General features: G+C 32.2%; 2 protein-coding genes across 2 annotated transcripts in view; both read left to right on the top strand.

Annotated features, from left to right (window-relative positions):
- Window positions 1-15,029, top strand: part of LOC148945645 (uncharacterized) — a 431,669-nt gene that overhangs the window by 87,645 nt on the left and 328,995 nt on the right. The window lies entirely within an intron of this gene.
- The window catches only part of LOC148945646 (uncharacterized), a 96,744-nt gene that overhangs the window by 28,032 nt on the left and 53,683 nt on the right, over window positions 1-15,029 (top strand). The window contains exon 3 of the mRNA XM_089097766.1: window positions 2,623-2,705. Within this exon, the coding sequence (XP_088953892.1) occupies window positions 2,623-2,705 (83 nt within the window). The remainder of the gene's footprint in view (window positions 1-2,622; window positions 2,706-15,029) is intronic.

The following is a 15,029-nucleotide window of genomic DNA, read 5'->3' on the forward strand; positions in this document are numbered from 1 at the left end:
CCAGCAATTGTTGATGTGAACTTATGTTGACATCCAAGAAAACAGCAAACAAATTGACCAACACTCCTAACCATCCAAGAAACATCCAATAACCAGATGTCTACATCCAGCAATTATTGATGTGAACTTATTTTGACATCCTAGAAAACAACAAACAAATTGACCAACACTCCTAACCATCCAAGAAACATCCAATAACCAGATGTCTACATTCAGCAATTATTGATGTGAACTTATGTTGACATCCTAGAAAACAACAAACAAATTGACCTAGAAAGAGGTGTCATTGACCCTGTCCCGTTAGAGTCCATAATCCAGCAATTATTGATGTGAACTTATGTTGACATACAAGAAAACAACAAATAAATTGACCAAAACTCCTAACCGTCCAAGAAACATCCAATAACCAGATGTCTACATCCAGCAATTATTGATGTGAACTTATTTTGACATCCTAGAAAACAACAAACAACTTGACCTAGAAAGAGGTGTCATTGACCCTGTCCCGTTCGTGGATCAATAATCCTTGAATAAATTATGTACTGTCAGCGTTAGACTCGATTATAGATGGCAGCACACGGCCCCGTCTGAACCTCCTGTTAGGTCCCTACTACCATTAATACTATTTGTTTAAACAAATATAACCAGTTGAGCCGTGCAGCTCTTAAATACAAAATGACTTAACTAGTGATTTCATCACTAGATGAATCACTAGAGAGATGAATGACTAGATCACTAGATTGATCACTAGACGGATTCATGAACAGCAACATATTTTTTTAAATAAATTAAAAAATACTGTATACACGATCAATAGAATTTTTCCAACTCAGTTTCTTGTTGTTAATGATTGTTGTTTTGAAACCAAGTTCTACCTCTTCTTCAATGAAAATTTTGGATTCCAATTTAATGTTGTGGAACATTAGCCTAATAGAGAAAACGACCGATGCTCTTGCATGAAAACACTGAAAAAATAAAAACATTGCGAAATTGCGACACTGTAAACATCAATAATTTGTTTTTTAAAGAAATTAAAAGAAAGTGCAACATTGTAAACATTAATAAAAAAAACATGGCTCATCACTTGCTCGAAACTTTCTGAAGTCTTCGTCTGTTTAAGTATTCAAAATTTAGAATTCCTTACATTTCAAAGTCATTGAATACTGTATAACGAGATATCCTGCGTGTATCTAAATTAAGGGCGTGCGGTGGTACACTGATCAACCAAAGATACCTTCAGGAGCCTTCAGGCACCTTTAAGTTTTAGGCTGACAGGTTACTATATCCTTTAGAAAGTCTGGCCCTGCAAAATTTCAACAATAGACTGTTATTAGTATAATTATACGTAACTATTAATTAAAAAACGAACAGAAGGAAAAAAAAACAATATCTTCTGGCATCCATTTTTCTAATTGCTCAGAAAACAATTTTATGAGTACTTTGGCATCTAATTATCAGAATCAAACTTAATTTAAAATTAAGCTGAAGCTTTAAGATACAGCATTAGGCCCACACCACTCATTCAAAGTACGGTCGAAAGAGATTTGGGTATCATGGTTGACCACAAAATGACCTTTTCGGACCACTATGAATTGACCATAAAACAGGCTACGCGGGTATCAGCGCTGGTCAGGAGAACGTTCAAGTATCTCGATATAGAAATGCTCGCGATCCTCATCAAGTCGCAAGTCCGCCCAATTCTCGAATATGGTCATTGCACAGTTCGTCCATCCCTGAACAAGGATATAGATGCAACGTTCAAAGGCGAATGACGAAGTTCTCCCCAAGTCTGAAACACCTCCCATACAAACAACGTCTTCGTCTGCTTCACCTACCAGCACTCTCATACATATTTCTAAGGGGTGATATGATCGAGCTGTACATGCTATGCTATGGCTGCTATGAAAACGTCCCCGGAGAAGCACTGCTGGTCTTTAACGAAAATCATCTACGTGGCCATCCCTTAAAAGCTTAAAACTGAAAGGTTCTACAAAGATGTAGGCAAAAGGGCCTTTCGAAACAGAGTCGTCGATATCTGTAACTCCCTAGCCAAAGATAACGTTCTGGTAACCTCCATCAGGTCTTTCAGAAACACATTTGAGAAGATATACGGGTGTCCTTTGCACTATTTCAGTAACTTTAGATAGTGTATCAAGATTTTTGTATTGTCTTTTTCCTGTTATTTGATAGACACTCATCTACGTTTCTCTATTATATTATAATTGTTATTATTATTTAACTTCAAAAGCATTGCCTTTAAATGTGTTGGAAACATAGACGTCTTACAACAGACTTTTGTGGAGAAAAAGTAAATGCAGAAAATTTTGAAATGATCAAAAAACAAGGGTCATGTAGTTAAAAACAAAGGATTCAAATATGTTCTTGGTGTTTATTAAGGTTAGTCCACACGAAGCATATAATTTAGCTAATATACTGAATGTAGTTGTGGAGTCGCAAAGGGTGTCGACACAATCTGGAATTTTAATTGTCACTGTGCAATTGCGTAGTAATTCTGTTTGTGCAAAAATTCTCAATTTTTAACTGTCACGATTGTTTGTCCCGTATAGATTTTTTAACAATTAAGCCTCAATATTCGATTAATTAGGCTTTGTTTTCTTTCAGCAAACAATGTCTACTATGGATCCATTGTTGGTGCAATTCTGTTACTCATTGCAAGCATTTTTCTCGTGATTGCTGTAAGAACTGTAAGTAAATCTGTTTACAAACAGATTCCCTCAATAAGAAGTTCTACATACGCGGGTTGCGACATGGGAGTAGAAAGGGGGGTGCTACTCCGAGCGGGAGTCCATATATGGGCATAGAGTCCCTAGGGAGATGGTTTTCTCACTGAGAATGAAAAAACAGGATTTTTTCACTTGAAAAAACAGGAGTTTTCTCAATGTCAACATCACTTTATGTCTGTTTTATGGTTTTTGTCAGTGAGAATGGAAAAACATGAATTTTCTCACTTTGATGGATGTTTTCTGGATTATTGAGTCTAACGGGGACCAGAGTCAATGACCTAAATTTCCAAAGGTCGATTATTGTTTCCAGGCAAAGTTTTAATGTCTGACAGATGATGTCATGGTTGATTGATTTGTCAAGAAAGGGGAATTAATTTGTTTTTTCTAAGGGGAATTATTGATTAACGAAATGATTTCTTAGTAATTTCAAATGTGACAGCGCAGGGATGCCAAAAACAAAAGGAACACGCTGAAATTACGTTTAGGGATTATTTGGGTGAAACCATTTTAGACATTTTAGGGAAATTTTTTAGCGAAACAGTTAGAGACATTTTAAAAGATAATTTTAGAAGAGGTTTTAGAAGAGGATTTTAGGGTGAAACTCTTTGGTAGTTATAATAAACACGTTCCAATGAAACAGTGTCGTGATGTCCTCTACCCCAACCCCACAAGGGCCCTCATAACCCGACCCAACCCCCAAGGAAGCCCCCGGTCCTCAAAGGTCCCCCGGTTTCCTAGTAATTTCAAATGTTAGGTTAGGTTAGGTTATGTTATTATATGTTATGTTAGGTTATGCTAGGTTATGTTATGTTATGTTATATTCCTTTCAAAGGGCATTTCAGAACAAGTTCTTTTTTTAATGTCCTTCCTAAACCCATTTTACAAATTGAAGTACCCATCCTTTTCACCCACAACTTTACTTTACAGCTTTTTGAATGCTCTAACACCAAGCAATACTTTTCAAAGGGCATTTCAGAACAAGTTCTTTTCTTAATGTCCTTTCCTGAACCCATTTTACAAGTTGAAGTATCCCATCCTTTTCACACACAACTTTACTTTACAGCTTTTTGAATGCTCCAACACCAAGCAATACTTTTCAAAAGGGCATTTCAGAACAAGTTCTTTTCATAATGTCCTTCCTAAACCCATTTTACAAGTTGAAGTTCCCATCCTTTTCACCCACAACTTTACTTTACAGCTTTTTGGATGCCCAACACCAAGTAATACTTTTAAAAAGGCATTTCAGAACAAGTTCTTTTCTTAGTGACCGTCCTAAACCCATTTTACAAATTGAAGTACAAATCATTTTCACCCAAAACTTAGTTATATTTAAGAGTTTGAAGTTTTACCTTAGAGACTTAGCTTAGAGTTTTAGTTTGGTTTAGTTTTAGTTAATAGTTTAGATTTTTTTTGCTTAGATTATTATCTTAGATTTTTTTTTAGAGTTATAGTTTATTTTATTTTTATTTAATATTTTATATTTTTTATATTAGATTATTAGATTATAGTTTTATTCATATTTCTAGTTTAGTTTAGTTTAGTTACATTTAATAATTTAGAGTTTTAGCTTAGAGTCATAGCTTAGAATTTTACTTAAAGTTGTAGTTTGGTTAAATTTTAGTTAAGAGTTTCGAGTTTTAGCTTAGAGCCTTAGCTCAGAGTTTTTGTTAGAGTTCTAGTTTAATTTAGTTTTAGTTAAGAGATTAGAGTTTTACCCTAGAGTCTTATCTTAGAGTTTTAGTTAGAGTTGAAGTTTAGTTTAGTTACAGTTAAGAGTTTAGAGTTTTTTAGCTTAGAGTCATAGCTTAGAGTTTTACTTAAAGTTTTAGTTTGGTTAAGTTTTTAGTTAAGAGTTTCGAGTTTTAGCTTAGAGTCTAGCTTAGAGTTTTTTTGTTAGAGTTCTAGTTTAGTTTAATTTTAGTTAAGAGTTTGATGTTTTACCTTTGAGTTTCAGTTAAGAGTTATAGTTTAGTTTAGTTTTATTTAATAGTTTGGAGTTTTACCTGATATTAATATCTTAGAGTTTTTTTTATAGTTATAGTTTAGTCTATTATTATTTACGATTTTATAATTTTATCTTATATTATTATATTATATTTTTTTTTAGAGTTATATTTTATTTTAGTTATATTTAAGATTTTAGAGTTTTTAGATTATAGTATTATCTTATAGTTTTTTTTTAATTTATAGTTTATTTTAATTTTAGTTAATATTTTATAGTTTTATCTTATATTCTTAGCTTAGAGTTTTTGTTAGAGTTGAAGTTTAGTTTAGTAATAGTTAATAGTTTAGAGTTTTATCTTAGAGCCTTAGCTTAGAGTTCTTGTTTAGTTTAGTTTTATTTAATATTTTGGTGTTTTACCTTAGAGTCTTAGCTTAGAGTTTTAGTTAGAGTTCTAGTTTAGTTTTAGTTAAGAGTTTAGAATTTTAGCTTAGAGTCTTAGCTTAGAGTTTTTGTCAGAGTACTAGTTTATTTTAGTTTTGAGTTCTAGTTTAGTTTACATATAGTTAAGAGTTTGGAGTTTTACCTTAGAGACTTAGCTTAGAGTCTTAGCTTAGAGTTTTTGTTAGAGTTGAAGTTTATTTTAGTAATAGTTAAGAGTTTAGAGTTTTAGCTTAGAGTCTTAGCTTAGAGTTTTTGTTTAGTTTAGTTTTAGTTAAGAGTTTGGTGTTTTAGCTTAGAGTCTTAGCTTAGAGTTTTTGTTTTAGTTTATTTTACTAGCTAAATGACTCTAAGCTAAAACTCTAAATTCTTAACTATAACTAAACTAAACTAGAACTATAACTAAAACTCTACGCTAAGACTCTAAGGTAAAACTCTAAACTCTTAACTAAAACTAAACTAAACTAGAACTCTAACAAAAACTCTAAGGTAAGACTCTAAGCTAAAACTCAAAACTCTTAACTAAAACTTAACTAAACTACAACTTTAAGTAAAACTTTAAGCCATGACTCTAAGCTAAAAACTCTAAATTCTTAACCATAACTAAATTAAACTTCAACTCTAACTAGAACTCTAAGCTAAGACTATGGTAAAACTCTAAACTCTTAACTAAAACTAAACTAAACTAGAACTCTAACTAAAACTCTAAGCTAAGAATCTAAGCTAAAACTCTAAACTCTTAACTAAAACTAAAATAAACTATAACTCTAACAAAAACTGTAAGCTAACACTCTAAGCTAAAAAACTCTAAACTCTTAAATAAAACTAAACTAAACGAAAACTCTAAGCTAAGACTGTAAGCTAAAAATCTACACTCTTAACTATTACTAAACTAAACTTCAACTTTAACAAACACTCTAAGCTAAGACTAAGCTAAAACTCTAAACTCTTAACTATTACTAAACTAAACTTCAACTTTAACAAAACCTCTAAGCTAAGACTCTAAGCTAAAACTCTAAACTCTTAACTATTACTAAACTAAACTAGAACTTCGACAAAAACTATGCTAAGACTATAAGCTAAAAACTCTAAACTCTTAACTAAAACTAAACTAAACTAGAACTCTAACAAAAACTCTAAGCTAAGACTCTAAGCTAAAATTCTAAACTCATAACTAAAACTAAAATAAAATAGAACTCTAACTAAAAGTCTAAGCTATGACTCTAATGTAAAACACCAAACTCTTAACTAAAACTAAACTAAACTAGAACTCTAAAACAACTCTAAGCTAAGACTCTAAGCGAAAAAACTCTAAACTCTTAACTAAAACTAAACTAAACTAAAACTCTAAGCTAAGTCTCTAAGGTAAAACTCCAAACTCTTAACTATATCTAAACTAAACTATAACTATATAAAAAACTCTAATCTAAGACTCTAAGCTAAAACTCTAAACTATTAACTATTACTAAACTAAACTTCAACTCTAACAAAAACTCTAAGCTAAGACTCTAAGATAAAACTATAAACTCTTAACTAAAACTAAAATAAAATAGAGCTTCAACAAAAACTCTAATCTAAGACTCTAAGCTAAAAACTCTAAACTCTTAAGTAAAACTAAACTAAACTAGAACTCTAACTAAAACTCTAAGCTAAGACTCTAAGGTAAAACACCAAACTCAACTATATGTAAACTAAACTAGAACTCAAAACTAAAATAAACTAGTACTTATCTTTTTCACCCACAACTATACTTTACAGCTTTTTGGATACCTCAACACCAAGAAATACTTTTCAAAGACCATTTCAGAGCAAGTTACTTTCTTAATGTCCCTCCTAAACAAAGGTTCACAATATACGGACGGCTTATATTCACTCACCAAGTTACTTTACTGCTTTTTGTATTCCTCTAAAACAAGAAATACTTTTCAAAGACCATTTCAGAGCAAGTTACTTTCTTAATGTCCCTCCTAAACCCATTTTATAACTTGAAGTACTTATCTTTTTCAATCACAACTATACTTTACAGCTCTTTGGATACCTCAACACCAAGAAATACTTTTCAAAGCCCATTTCAGAGCAAGTTACTTTCAGAGCAACCTACGTACGCGCGCGTACGTAGGCTAACCTAGCCTAACCTAACTTAACCTAACCTAACTTAATATAGTCTATCCTAACCTAAGCATTCACCTAACTTTTTGCCTGTCTTTCCCCTAACCTAACCTATGTGAAACGTGCGTAGGATAACCTAACCTAACTTAACCTAACCTAATCTATCCTAATTTAATCTAGCCTAACCTAAGTATTTAGTGATGTTGAGGTATCCAAAAAGCTGTAAAGTATAGTTGTGGGTGAAAAAGATAACTAAACTAGAACTTCAACAAAAAACTCTAAACTAAGACTCTAAGCTAAAAACTCTAAACTCTTAACTAAAACTAAACTAAACTAGAACTCTAACAAAAACTCTAAGATAGGACTCTAAGCTAAAACTCTAAACTCTTAACTAAAACTAAACTAAACTAAAACTCTAAGCTAAGTCTCTAAGGTAAAACACCAAAATCATAACTAAAACTAAATTAAACTAGAACTCTAACAAAAACTCTAAGCTAAGACTCTAAGCTAAAACTCTAAACTCTTAACTATAACTAAACTAAACTAGAACTCTAACACAAACTACAAGCTAAGACTCTAAGCTAAAACTCTATACTCTTAAATAGAAGTAAACTAAACTAAAACTCTAACAGAAACTATAATCTAATACTATTATCTAAAAACTCTAGAATGTTAACTATAACTAAACTAAACTAGAGCTCTAACACGAAGTAAAAGCTAAGACTCAAAGCTAAAACTCTAAACTCTTGACAAGAAATAAACTGAACTAGAACTCTAACTAAAACTCTAAGCTATGACTCTAAGGTAAAACTCTAAACTCTTAAATATAACTAAACTAAACTAGAACTCTAACACAAACTCTAAGGTAAGACTCTAAGCTAAAACTCGAAACTCTTTACTAAAACTTAACTAAACTACAACTTTAAGTAAAACTTTAATCTACGACTATAATCTAAAAACTCTAGACTATTAACTGTAGTTAAACTAAACTTCAATCTAAGCTCAGACTCTATGGTAAAACTATAAACTATTAACCAAAACTAGACTAAACTAGAACTCTAACTAAAACTCTAAGCTAAGAATCTAAGCTAAAACTCTAAACTCTTAACTAAAACTAAACTAAACTAGAACTCTAACAAAAACTCTAAGCTAAGACTCTAAGCTAAAACTCTGAACTCTTAACTATTATTCAACTAAACTAGAACTCTAACACAAACTATAAGCTAAGACTCTAAGCTAAAACTGTAAACTCTTAACTAGAAGTAAACTTAACTATAACGCTAACAGAAATTCTAATCTAAGACTCTAATCTAAAAACTCGAGACTCTTAACTATAACTAAACTAAACTAGAACTCTAACACAAACTAAAAGCTAAGACTCTAATCTAAAACTCTAAACTCTTGACTAAAACTAAACTGAACTAGAACTCTAACTAAAACTCTAAGCTATGACTCTTAGGTAAAACTCTAAACTCTTAACTAAAACTAAACTAAACTAGAACTCTAACAAAAACTCTAAGCTAAGACTCTAAGCTAAAACTCGAAACTCATTAATAAAACTTAACTAAACTACAACTTTAAGTAAAACTCTAAGCTATGACTCTAAGCTAAAAACACTAAATTCTTAACTGAAGCTTAACCAAACTACTAATCTAATTAAAACTCCAGGCTCATACTAAATGCTAAAACTCTAAACTCTTAAGTAAAACTTAACTAAACAAAAAATCTAAAATGTGAATCCAGTCTAAAAACACTAAACTCTTAACAGTAACTAAACTAAACTAAAACTATAATTTAAGATTCTAGGGTAAACCACTAAATTATTAACTATTACTAAAAAAAACATCAACTCTAACTAAAAAAATAAAGGATGAATCTAAAGTAAAACTAACAACTCTAAAAGAAAAATAAACTAAACTAGAACTTCTACAAAAACTATGCTAAGACTCTAAGCTAAAAACTCTAAACTCTTAACTAAAACTAAACTAAACTAGAACTCTAACAAAGACTCTAAGCTAAGACTCTAAGCTACAATTCTAAACTCTTAACTAAAACTAAACTAAACTAGAACTCTAACTAAAACTCTAAGCTATGACTCTAAGGTAAAACACCAAACTCTTAACTAAAAGTAAATTAAACAAGAACTCTAACAAAAACTCTAAGCTAAGACTCTAAGCTAAAAAACTCTAAACTCTTAACTAAAATTAAACTAAACTAAAACTCTAAGCTAAGTTTCTAAGGTAAAACTCCAAACTCTTAACTATAACTAAACTAAACTAGAACTCTAACAAAACTCTAACCTAAAACTCTAAACTCTTAACTATAACTAAACTAAAATTCAACTCTAACAAAAACTCTAAGCTAAGACTCTAAGGTAAGTCTCTAAATTATTAACTAAAACTAAAGTAAACTAGAACTTCAACAAAAACTCTAAGCTAAGAATCTAAGCTTAAACTCTAAACTCTTAACTAAAACTAAACTAAACTACAACTCTAACTAAAACTCTAAGCTAAGACTCAAAGGTAAAACACCAAACTCTTAACTAAAACTAAACTAAACTAGAACTCTAACAAAAACTCTAAACTAAGACTCTAAGCTAAAACTCTAAACTCTTAACTAAAACAAAACTAAACTAAAACTATAAGCTAAGTCTCTAAGGTAAAACTCCAAACTCTTAATTATATGTAAACTAAACTAGAACTCAAAACTAAAATAAACTAGAACTCTAACAAAAACTCTAAGCTAAGACTATAAGCTAAAATACTAAACTCTTAACTAAAAATAAACTAAACTAGAATTCTACCTAAAACTATAAGCTAAGACTCTAAGGTAAAACACCAAACACTTAACTAAAGCTAAACAAAACTAAAACTCTAAGATAAGTCTATAAAGTAAAAATCTAAACTCTTAACTATTACTAAACTAAACTTCAACTCTAACAAAAACTCTAAGCTAAGACTCTAAGAAAAAACTCTAAACTATAAAATAAAACAAAACTAAACTAGAACTTCAACAAAAAGTCGAAGCTAAGACTCTAAGCTTAAAACTCTAAACTCTTAACTAAAACTACAGTATACTATAACTCTAACAAAAACTCTAAGCTAATACTCTAAGCTAAACCTCAAAACTATTAAATATAAGTAAACTAAACTATAAATATAACTTAAACTAAAAGTTAAAACATCAAAACCTTAAATAATATTAAAATAAACTAGAACTCTAACAAAAAAACTCTAAGCTAAGACTCTAAGCTAAAACTCGAAACTCTTAACTAAAACTTAGCCAAACTAAAACCTTAAGTAAAATTCTAAGCTATGACTCTAAGCTAAAACTCTAAATTCTTAACCGTAACTAAACTAAACTTAAACTCTAACCAAAACTCTAAGCTAAGAATCTAAGTTAAAACTAAACTCTTAACTAAAACTAAACTAAACTAGAACTTTAACAAAAATTCTAAGCTAAGACTCGAAACTCTTAACTAAAACTTAACCAAACTACAACTTTAATTAAAACTCTAAGCTGTGACTCTAAGCTAAAACTCTAAATTCTGAACTGTAACTAAACTAAACTAAACTAGAACTATGAATAAAACTCTAAGCTAAGACTCTAAGCTAAAAACTCTAAACTCTTAACTAAAACTAAACTAAACTAGAACTCTAACAAAAACTCTAAGCTAAGACTAAGCTAAAAAACTCTAAGCTAAGACTAAGCTAAAAAACTCTAAACTTTTAACTAAAACTAAACCAAACTAAAACTCTATGCTAAGTATCTAAGGTAAAACTTCAAAATCTTACCTATAACTAAGTTGTGGGTGAAAGGGATGTGTACTTCAATTTGTAAAATGGGTTTAGGACGGTCACTAAGAAAGGAACTTGTTCTGAAAGGCATTTGAAAAGTATTGCCTGGTGTTGGGCATTCAAAAAGCTGTAAAGTAAATTTGTGGGTGAAAAGGAGGGGTACTTCAACTTGTAAAATGGGATTAGGATGGACATTAAGAAAAGAACTTGTTCTGAAATGTCCTTTGAAAAGTATTGCTTGGTGTTGGAGCATTCAAAAAAGCTGTAAATTAAAGTTGTGGGTAAAAAGGATGGGATACTTCAACTTGTAAAATGGGTTCAGGAAAGGACATTAAGAAAAGAACTTGTTCTGAAAAGACCTTTGAAAAGTATTGCTTGGTTTTGGAGCATTCAAAAAGCTGTAAAGTAAAGTTGTGGGTGAAAAGGATGGGTACTTAAACTTGTAAAATGGGTTTAGGAAGGACATTAATAAAAGAACTTGTTCTGAAATGCCCTTTGAAAAGAATATAACATAACATAACACAACATAACATAACATAACATAACCTAACATTTGAAATTACTAGGAAACCGGGGGACCTTTTAAGGACCGGGGGCTTCCTTCGGGGTTGGGGTGGGGTATGAGGGCCCTTTTGGGGTTTTGGTAGAGGACCTCACGACACTGTTCAAATGGAACTTGTGTATTATAACGACCACAGAGTTTCACCCTCAAATTCTCTTCTAAAACCTTTTCTAAAATCATCTTTTAAAATGTCTCTAACTGTTTCGCCAAAATATTTCCCTAAAATGTCTGAAAGGGTTTCGCCCAAATAACCCCTAAACGTAATTTCTGCGTGTTCCTATTGTTTTTGGCATCCCTGCGCTGTCACATTTCAAATTACTAAGAAACCCTTTCGTGAATCAATAATTCCCCTTAGAAACAACAAATTAACTCCCCTTTCTTGACAAATCAATCAACCATGACATCATCTGTCAGACATTAAAACTTTGCCTGGAAACAATAATCGACCTTTGGAAATTTAGGTCATTGACTCTGGTCCCCGTTAGACTCAATAATCCAGAAAACATCCATCAAAGTGAGAAAATTCCTGTTTTTCTATTCTCACTGACACAAACCATAAAACAGACATAAAGTGATGTTGACATCCATGAATGTGAGAAAACTCCTGTTTTTTCAAGTGAGAAAAATCCTGTTTTTTCATTCTCAGTGAGAAAACCATCTCCCTAGGGACTCTATGCCCATATATGGACTCCCGCTCAGAGTAGCACCCCCCTTTCTACTCATGGGATTATGCATACTGGTTTTGATTATGTACGCTAAGAGAGCAGAAGCCCTTTCCGGTCCGGGAAACCCCCTCCCCCCAAAACAATCCAAGTTTTAATATTTAACCATTTTTTAAAATTTTTAAATTGTCCCCGGGTTATTTTTGGGGAGGGGGTTTCTGAAGACTATGGATTGGCCCTCAAATTCTGAGCTTCCTCTCCCGCCTCCCGAAAAACTGCATGCGAGGTTGTTCCAAGGTTCAGCCTCAGTTCACACCCACTGAGCACGTTGAATGCATTTCAAAAATCATAAGCCTTATTTATTTAAAAATCCTGCTCCTTTTTTACTTTTGTTTATTTTGAAAATTCCTGTTCTATCTATTTTCTTTTATGCAAAAATGCATACGAGGTTGTTCCGAGCTTTTCCTCAGTTCACACCCACTGAGCACGTTGAATGTATTTAAAAAATTATGAGCCTTATTTAATTTAAAAATCCTGTTTCTTTTTTCTTTTTGTTTATTTTGAAAATTCCTGTTCTTTCTATTTTTTTTATTTGGAAATGTAAAAAAAGACTAGAAAACTTAAGCGTTTTAGTTGTCAAAAATGTGTAGCTTTAGTTCTAAGAAAGTTAGAACATTCCAGCACTGGCGTATCTGGGGGGGGGGGCGGCCCTCCCCAGATTTTTTCTTGCGCCCTCTTACCCTATTTTTTTTCACTTTTTTTAAGAATAAATTTGTAAATTTGGTCAATTATTGGCACCTTTGTCACATTATCTCCCCCCCCCCCAAGATTTTGCTCATTGGCGCCCTTGTCATATTGCCCCCCCCCAGATTTTGTTCTAGATCTGCCCCTACATTCCAGGATCCTTTTCCCAAACGTTTGGCTCGATACCTCCAGCACAATTAAGTAAAAACTGTGCAAAAAGTTTTCTGGAAAAACATGGGTTTTTGATTAACATAGAATTGCGCAATTTGTTTACACCCTTTGTCTGTGTAGTGTTACTTCAATGAACAACGATAAAACATGCAATTTCGCACATCGAACTGTAGAGGCTTCTTACTTATATATAAATATGTTGTGGGAGTTACCCTTATCCCTCCTTATCCTTCATCTCTCATCCTTTTAACTTGATGTGACCACGAGAGTGATCTAGATGATCTACAAAAATAGCCAAGAATTTTTAATATCTATAGTGAAGCCCATAGAACAAACCAATTGCTCTAAGGTCTGACTCGACCGTTTCTGCCAATTTTTGTTCTATTCTTCTTGATGCCGTTTCCAGGACCCCAAATGCCCAACAAAAAAATCTTGTGGAAAATAGTCAGGTGGTTTTCAGAGGGTACGACGAAGCAAATTATCGCTTTTGATACAGAGCGCAGCGTTTCTTTTAGTGGCGCATCTTTGACGTTTGTCATTAGTTGTTGATCAAGAATGTGTTTCCGATTATTGTTTTCAAAGTTCCTTAAGAATATTTTATTTAACTGTGTCATTAGTAGGGACCTAACAGGAGGTCTGAGACGACACCACTGCTGCCATCTATAATTGAATGTAACGCTGTACGTACATAATTTATTCAAGGATTTTTGATCGAGTCTAACGGGTCAATGACCCCTTTTTCAAGGTCGATTTATTTGTTGTTTCTAGGTGTAATGACTCCGGGACGATGCTTGCACATGCACATTGAATTCTAACGGGGCAATGTATTGATCCACTCGAGGGGAACTGGATTTCTGAGAAATTGATTATATAATCTGACGTTGAATTATTGATTCTAACGGCAACAAGATCACGTGTCTCTTTCTAAGCCAATCAGGGAGTCAGAAATATTAGCGGGACAGGATTGCAGAGCATATAAGGAAAGGATTTTTGCTATAGTTGTTATTAGTGTGTGAATAGAATTCAAGGAGTGAGAACAGTTTGACTTTACTCATTAGGATATATTTGTAATAATAATGAGTGGAATGTTTAAACTATTAGAAGTTGACCGTGGAGTTGGTACCAATGGTACAAGAGCACCAAACATTGCGGTGGAAATCACGAGAGGATCAAGGCTTTGTCTGGAATGGGATGAAGTATATGCAAGATATGTGATATCCTTGAGTAAATTTTAAATGGAGGATCAATTATGCGTCTCTCCAAAAGTTGATATAACGCATTTGAATACACTTATAAGTGCTTTAAGTGCATTAGTGAAGCATATCGAAGACAATAAGCTGTATCGCTAATTGTACATGTGTATTATTATTGTTGTAATTATACAATAAAAATTTTTCGAATTCGGAAATATTCCCTTTCTTTTTGTTAGAATGTTAGGCTAACGAATCATGGTCAGTCTAGAGTCAGCAGTCAGAGTGATAGGATTGAAAAATGAATAAATTTGAGAAAGGGAGAATTAGATCGAATCTTGTGTTTATGGAAAAACATTTGATTTTGGATGATAATTTTCTCGAGTTATCTCTTCAACGAAAGATATTCTCACAGGGGACACTGGACAATATAATGAAAACTGATTCCCCCCATTGGACTATTGTATGAAACTATGTCGATGTGACTCAAATGCTTATACTCAATTTATTGATATATTAATTGGAACAAAGCAGAATAATATCGTGGATATTCTTTTGAAAGCACTACCATAGATTAATTGCTGATGGCTTCCCCCCACCCTTCGAAAAAACTGGTATCAAAGAGTTACTCCTCTCCGATTCCTCTCTCTGAATGTATAGAATGAGG

Source organism: Artemia sp. Qi Xiang Cuo, chromosome 12 (genome assembly GCF_049724085.1).
Source record: "Artemia sp. Qi Xiang Cuo chromosome 12, ASM4972408v1, whole genome shotgun sequence".
NCBI classification, from domain to species: Eukaryota; Metazoa; Arthropoda; class Branchiopoda; order Anostraca; family Artemiidae; genus Artemia; species Artemia sp. Qi Xiang Cuo.